General features: G+C 47.3%; 1 protein-coding gene across 1 annotated transcript; it reads left to right on the forward strand.

Annotated features, from left to right (window-relative positions):
• Positions 1 to 1,444: 1,444 nt before the first annotated feature.
• On the forward strand, positions 1,445 to 6,316 carry LOC120039658. Its single transcript, XM_038985068.1, has 4 exons — positions 1,445 to 2,351; positions 3,088 to 3,303; positions 4,373 to 4,438; positions 5,830 to 6,316. Exons 1-4 carry the CDS (start codon positions 2,034 to 2,036, stop codon positions 6,292 to 6,294), a joined length of 1,065 nt encoding a protein of 354 aa, XP_038840996.1. The 5' UTR covers positions 1,445 to 2,033; the 3' UTR covers positions 6,295 to 6,316.
• Positions 6,317 to 6,771: the final 455 nt, after the last annotated feature.

A 6,771-nucleotide genomic window follows, 5' to 3' on the forward strand; every position in this document is an offset into this window, starting at 1 on the left:
CTGCTTCCTTCTCCCTGACAACCACCTGTTCTGCTCTGCTTCCTTCTCCCTGACAACCACATGTTCTGCTCTGCTTCCTTCTCCCTGACAACCACCTGTTCTGCTCTGCTTCCTTCTCCCTGACAACCACCTGTTCTGCTCTGCTTCCTTCTCCCTGACAACCACCTGTTCTGCTCTGCTTCCTTCTCCCTGACAACCACCCGTTCTGCTCTGCTTCCTTCTCCCTGACAACCACCTGTTCTGCTCTGCTTCCTTCTCCCTGACAACCACCTGTTCTGCTCTGCTTCCTTCTCCCTGACAACCACCTGTTCTATTACTGATGAATAGAACTAGACCTGCCTCAGCCTGACATGATCACGGTAGGACAACATTTTATTGTGTAGATTTGTTTAGTTTACTAATCTATACTCTCTTCTGTGAGTTATTGTGGTGATTTATCTAATTAGCATTCATGCTGTCTGGAAATGACCTAGTTTTCTCTAAATGATGTGGGTATGACTGTGATTGGCCAATACTTTCCCGTGTTTTACTTAGAGATGTACTTCCTCCTCTCGGATACAATGGCAGTACAGTTAGCGTTCTTATTTTGTCTGCCACCTGTTAAACAATCTGCAACCAACCCAAGGTCTCACCCCTCCCTGGGTAGACACAGAATTTCCTGTAAGGAACACATCATTCCAGCCTGTCTGAAGATTACTCCATTCTTTCTAACAAGGAACACATAATATTCAGCATTATGATTATAATAAGATTCATTCATCCATACATACAGTAACATAGTAGTATTCTGTTTAGTTATAATTCATCCATACAGTAACATAGTAGTATTCTGTTTAGTTATAATTCATCCATCCTATAATTCAACACTCACTACTGAGTTCCAAACTGCCTCTGGAAGCAACGTCAGCACAATAACTTTTCATCACGAGTACTGTTCATCGGGAGCTTCATGAGCTTCAATTGGTTTCCATGGCCGAGCAGCCGCACACAAGCCTAAGATCACCATGTGCAATGCCAAGCATCGGCTGGAGCGATGTAAAAAATAAAATTTTAAGAAGATCAATTGTAGAAATGGCCGGGGTTTATGACTTTGTGGCTGTGGTAACTAGTGACAGCCGATAGCCAGGGGACCAAAACAACGAAGTTGAATTGAATTACTTTATTTTTCCAGAAGGAACTTTAGTTGAGCCTCGCGCTTCAATACTCTTAGTTGTTGCGGAAATATACACTCAGTTGCCCGTTTAGTAGGTACACCCATCTAGAACCGGGTCGGACCCCCCTTTGCCTCCAGAACAGGCTGAATTCTTTGGGGGAATGGATTCTACAAGGTGTGGTGTTCAAACGTTGCTCAATTGTTATAAAGGGACCTAACGTGTGTCAGGAAAACATTCCCCACACCATTACACCACGGCCACCAGCCTGTACCGTTGACATCAGGTAGGATGGGGCCATGGACTCGTGTTGTTTACGCCAAATCCTGACTTTCATTAGCAACAGGACCTGGGATTTTGTCGGACCACCAGCGATCATACCACAGCTGCTCAAAAGTCGCTTAGGTCACTCGTTTTGCCCATTCTAACATTCAATCGAATGCCTCTTTTTACAGTCCTGATTATGTGGTTTTATCTGCGCCGAACTTGGTGCAAAACCACGCCCACGAGTAGCCTAGCAAAAGCCGCGCTGATTGGACAGCTTGTTCTGACGTGCCTCTTCAGGAAGTAAACGCGATAGTTTCGGGTTAGCAATATAGCTGGTATCAAATAAGAAACGTGTGTGAAGAGTAACTCCTAGCGACATCAACAGACTGCCAATCATTATTGATTTACCTCGCAGCCAGTGACTGAAGAAGTATTTGCTGGAAGTATTTTCAAGCTATTAGCTAGCAAGTTTACATTCGCAAGTAGCTAGCTAGCTAATCGAGTGTGCTGCTGTGCTGAGACGGACAACCGTCATCATCAACGATATTGCTAACTAACGTTAACCCCAACTAAGGGCTTTCCCGTTGTCACTTGTGCTACCGTCGCTGCTCCAATATGCCTCGTGAGTGCGCTGTTAAAATGTGCGACAACAAACAAAAGACTTGGTCGGCGCTAATGTTTCACCGACTTCCATTGAGTAATCCGGACCGATTGAAACTATGGATGGTTGCTCTGAACAAAGATGCTAATACACCGACCGATGACCTCAGAAAGTTACTTGTGTGCTCGGAACATTTTCTACCGGGGGACTATTATGAGAAGCTGGGACAGGACAGACACAGCAGGATGAGAATCATGAAAAGTTTCCTGAAGGATACGGCGGTGCCGTCAGTGGCCATAAACACCACGCCAGGACAACGTGGAATAATGGCGGTAAGTGTAATCTAACAATATCTGACTGATTGAATAGGGTTATTATTGTTCCTTGATACATGACAAACTAGGGCGTAGATGCTCGAACTACCAATGTAGCTAGCTATCAATCACTGGGTGGGTGGCGAATTGTATTATGGGTAGCGTAGTTTTAGTAGAATATGTTCTATTAACATTAATAAAAGGTGTTCTGTTAACATTTCATAGGGCTGTCACTTTACTGGTGAATGGCCTTCTCAGAGCGAGCACACAAGTACAACACACACACTTTAGCCAAAGATTAGCCAAGTACAACACAATGTCTAAGTCAACTTTGTGCCATTTTCTTGGTGCTTTTATTCATTGTCTTGGGTCAAATACATAATAAAATGTCCACATGCAACATAAAGGAACCGTGACTTGACTGTATAGCGTCAGCTTGCCTTGTAATAGATGACAGCATGCAGTTTATTATAGGGAGAATATCAATTGCAGTTCCTTGACTCCTTGTAGTCGCTCCTCGTCCCCTTCTCAAAACCCATTGGATGAGGTCAGAGGGGCGGGACCTCTCACCATCACATCCAATGGTGTTTGAGAAGGAGAGAGGACGCTAGGAATGGAGGAAATGCAATTGGGGGTTCCCCCATGGTCTTGTTCAAAGCCCAAACTGATCGCATGCCTACACGTGTTCTCCCTTTGTTTACTTCAAATGAACAGCGGCATTTCCTGGTTCCTGTCCCTTTTATTTCTCACCCAGGTTGAGACAGGAGACGTACCTCCAGCTGTAGACGATCCACCAGGGACTGACTCCCTATCTGCTGGAGGGGCGTCTGCTCCAACCCCACAGCATGGAGGGGCAGGTGTTGCTACGGCTACGACGGGGTTCCTCTCCCACCTGGGTCTGCGGCTGACAGAGCCTGCTTCAACCTCTGGAACGTACGTGGCTCTGGTACCCACGTGTACACTTAGTAAGGTAATGTTGGTATTATCATGGGGCTCTACTAGCTGTACACTTAGTAAGGTAATGCTGTTATTCTCATGGTGCTCTACTAGCTGTACACTTAGTAAGGTAATGCTGTTATTATCATGGGGCTCTACTAGCTGTACACTTAGTAAGGTAATGCTGTTATTATCATGGGGCTCTACTAGCTGTACATTTAGTAAGGTAATGCTGGTATTATCATGGTGCTCTACTGGCTGTGCATGGATAGTATGGAAGTAGCCCTGGCTTGTGGGAGCTGAGACGGCTCATAGGAGCAGGAGTCTCCTGTTTCTGTAGTGTGAGACAGCTTGATGTACAGGACACCCACTGGACAGGACACTAGTCTATATCCTGTTTCTGTAGTGAGACAGCTTGATGTACAGGACACCCCCTGGACAGGACACTAGTCTATCTCCTGTTTCTGTAGTGAGACAGTTTGATGTACCAGTACACCCCCTGGACAGGACACTAGTCTATATCCTGTTTCTGTAGTGAGACAGCTTGATGTACCAGGACACCCCCTGGACAGGACACTAGTCTATATCCTGTGTCTGTAGTGAGACAGCTTGATGTACCAGGACACCCCCTGGACAGGACACTAGTCTATATCCTGTTTCTGTAGTGAGGCAGCCTAATGTACCAGGACACCCCCTGGACAGGACACTAGTCTATATCCTGTTTCTGTAGTGAGACAGCTTGATGTACAGGACACCCCCTGGACAGGACACTAGTCTATCTCCTGTTTCTGTAGTGTGACAGCTTGATGTACCAGGACACCCCCTGGACAGGACACTAGTCTATCTCCTGTTTCTCTAGTGAGACAGCTTGATGTACCAGTACACCCCCTGGACAGGACACTAGTCTATATCCTGTTTCTGTAGTGAGACAGCTTGATGTACCAGTACACCTCCTGGACAGGACACTAGTCTATCTCCTGTTTCTGTAGTGAGACAGCTTGATGTACAGGACACCCCCTGGACAGGACACTAGTCTATCAGGGTCTGATAACTTGCAGGTTATTGGCTGGTCTAACATGAATTATTTTGTTTCTGATTTGCAGAACATCCCCTTCACGACTACGACGGGGGGCGCATGCAGAAGGAAAAAAACAAAGACCAACGTTCCTGTGAGTATCTTTCTGGCATTTCCTGTTCCTTCTGTTGATACGGCTTGACCTGTTGGTCCAGACTCATTCTGTTGATACGGCTTGACCTGTTGGTCCAGACTCATTCTGTTGGTCCAGACTCATTCTGTTGGTCCAGACTCATTCTGTTGGTCCAGACTCATTCTGTTGGTCCAGACTCATTCTGTTGGTCCAGACTCATTCTGTTGATACGGCTTGACCTGTTGGTCCAGACTCATTCTGTTGATACGGCTTGACCTGTTGGTCCAGACTCATTCTGTTGATACGGCTTGACCTGTTGGTCCAGACTCATTCTGTTGATACGGCTTGACCTGTTGGTCCAGACTCATTCTGTTGATACGGCTTGACCTGTTGGTCCAGACTCATTCTGTTGATACGGCTTGACCTGTTGGTCCAGCCTCATTCTGTTGGTCCAGCCTCATTCTGTTGATACGGCTTGACCTGTTGGTCCAGACTCATTCTGTTGGTCCAGACTCATTCTGTTGGTCCAGACTCATTCTGTTGATACGGCTTGACCTGTTGGTCCAGCCTCATTCTGTTGGTCCAGACTCATTCTGTTGATACGGCTTGACCTGTTGGTCCAGACTCATTCTGTTGGTCCAGACTCATTCTGTAGGTCCAGACTCATTCTGTTGGTCCAGACTCATTCTGTTGATACGGCTTGACATGTTGGTCCAGCCTCATTCTGTTGGTCCAGACTCATTCTGTTGATACGGCTTGACCTGTTGGTCCAGACTCATTCTGTTGATACGGCTTGACCTGTTGGTCCAGCCTCATTCTGTTGGTCCAGCCTCATTCTGTTGGTCCAGACTCATTCTGTTGGTCCAGACTCATTCTGTTGATACGGCTTGACCTGTTGGTCCAGACTCATTCTGTTGATACGGCTTGACCTGTTGGTCCAGACTCATTCTGTTGATACGGCTTGACCTGTTGGTCCAGACTCATTCTGTTGATACGGCTTGACCTGTTGGTCCAGCCTCATTCTGTTGGTCCAGACTCATTCTGTTGATACGGCTTGACCAGTTGGTCCAGACTCATTCTGTTGGTCCAGACTCATTCTGTAGGTCCAGACTCATTCTGTTGGTCCAGACTCATTCTGTAGGTCCAGACTCATTCTGTTGGTCCAGACTCATTCTGTTGGTCCAGACTCATTCTGTTGGTCCAGACTCATTCTGTTGGTCCAGACTCATTCTGTTGGTCCAGACTCATTCTGTTGATTCAGCTTGACCCGTCAACTTGCATGTGAACATCAGGATGGGAAGACTCCAAGCTGTCTTCATCAGAATGAAATAATTTATTCACCAACGTCTTCATCAGAAAGCAGCTTTTCCTACAAATGTTTCTTCTAACATGTTTGTTTTTCTGTCAATCAGGTGGCGCGCAGGAAGAAAGGTCAAATGGACTCAGCCGCTAAGAAGACTTCAGTGAAGGACTGCACCAGTACGACCTCTACTGCTGGTTCCACTGTCTCGCCTTTCACCACCTCCAGCCCCTCCACCTCCAGCCAGGGATCCAGCTCTGACAGTAAGGTGTCAGGAGAACCGGACGGAGAGCCGGACGGAGAAGGAGGATGGAGCGAAAGGAAATGGATCGTGAACGAGTCGAAACTCAAGGAGCTTTTCCAGACGTGTCACCAGTGCGGCGCTGCCTTGCGTAACAGAACGATAACCGCTTTGGGTTACAGCCAAATCAAAGTGACATGGACTTGTCCCGATAAGCACAGAGGAGAGTGGCAGTCGTGTTCCGATGCTTTCGCTATCGGTCACTACCTGCAGATGGTTGGTTACAGAGTGTTGCTAGACTCCATGAATAGTCAGTTTGTAAGTCATGATGACTAAGTATCTACTACAGAATGTCATCTAGTAAATACCAGGGTCGTAGTACCCTCCTATTACCAGACTGATGACAGTCTGTGGAGAAAAACACAATGGAAACTTACAGGACTTCACTGTGGCTGTACCCGGTTGGGGTACTTCACTGTGGCTGTACCCGGTTGGGGTACTTCGCTGTGGATGTACCGGGTCGGGGTATTGCACTGTGGATGTACCGGGTCGGGGTACTTCACTGTGGATGTACCGGGTCGGGGTACTTCACTGTGGATGTACCGGGTCGGGGTACTTCACTGTGGATGTACCGGGTCGGGGTACTTCACTGTGGATGTACCGGGTCGGGGTACTTCACTGTGGATGTACCGGGTCGGGGTACTTCACTGTGGATGTACCGGGTCGGGGTACTTCACTGTGGATGTACCGGGTCGGGGTACTTCACTGTGGATGTACCGGGTCGGGGTACTTCACTGTGGATGTACCGGGTCG

Source organism: Salvelinus namaycush, unplaced genomic scaffold (assembly GCF_016432855.1).
Source record: "Salvelinus namaycush isolate Seneca unplaced genomic scaffold, SaNama_1.0 Scaffold2892, whole genome shotgun sequence".
Taxonomy (NCBI): domain Eukaryota; kingdom Metazoa; phylum Chordata; class Actinopteri; order Salmoniformes; family Salmonidae; genus Salvelinus; species Salvelinus namaycush.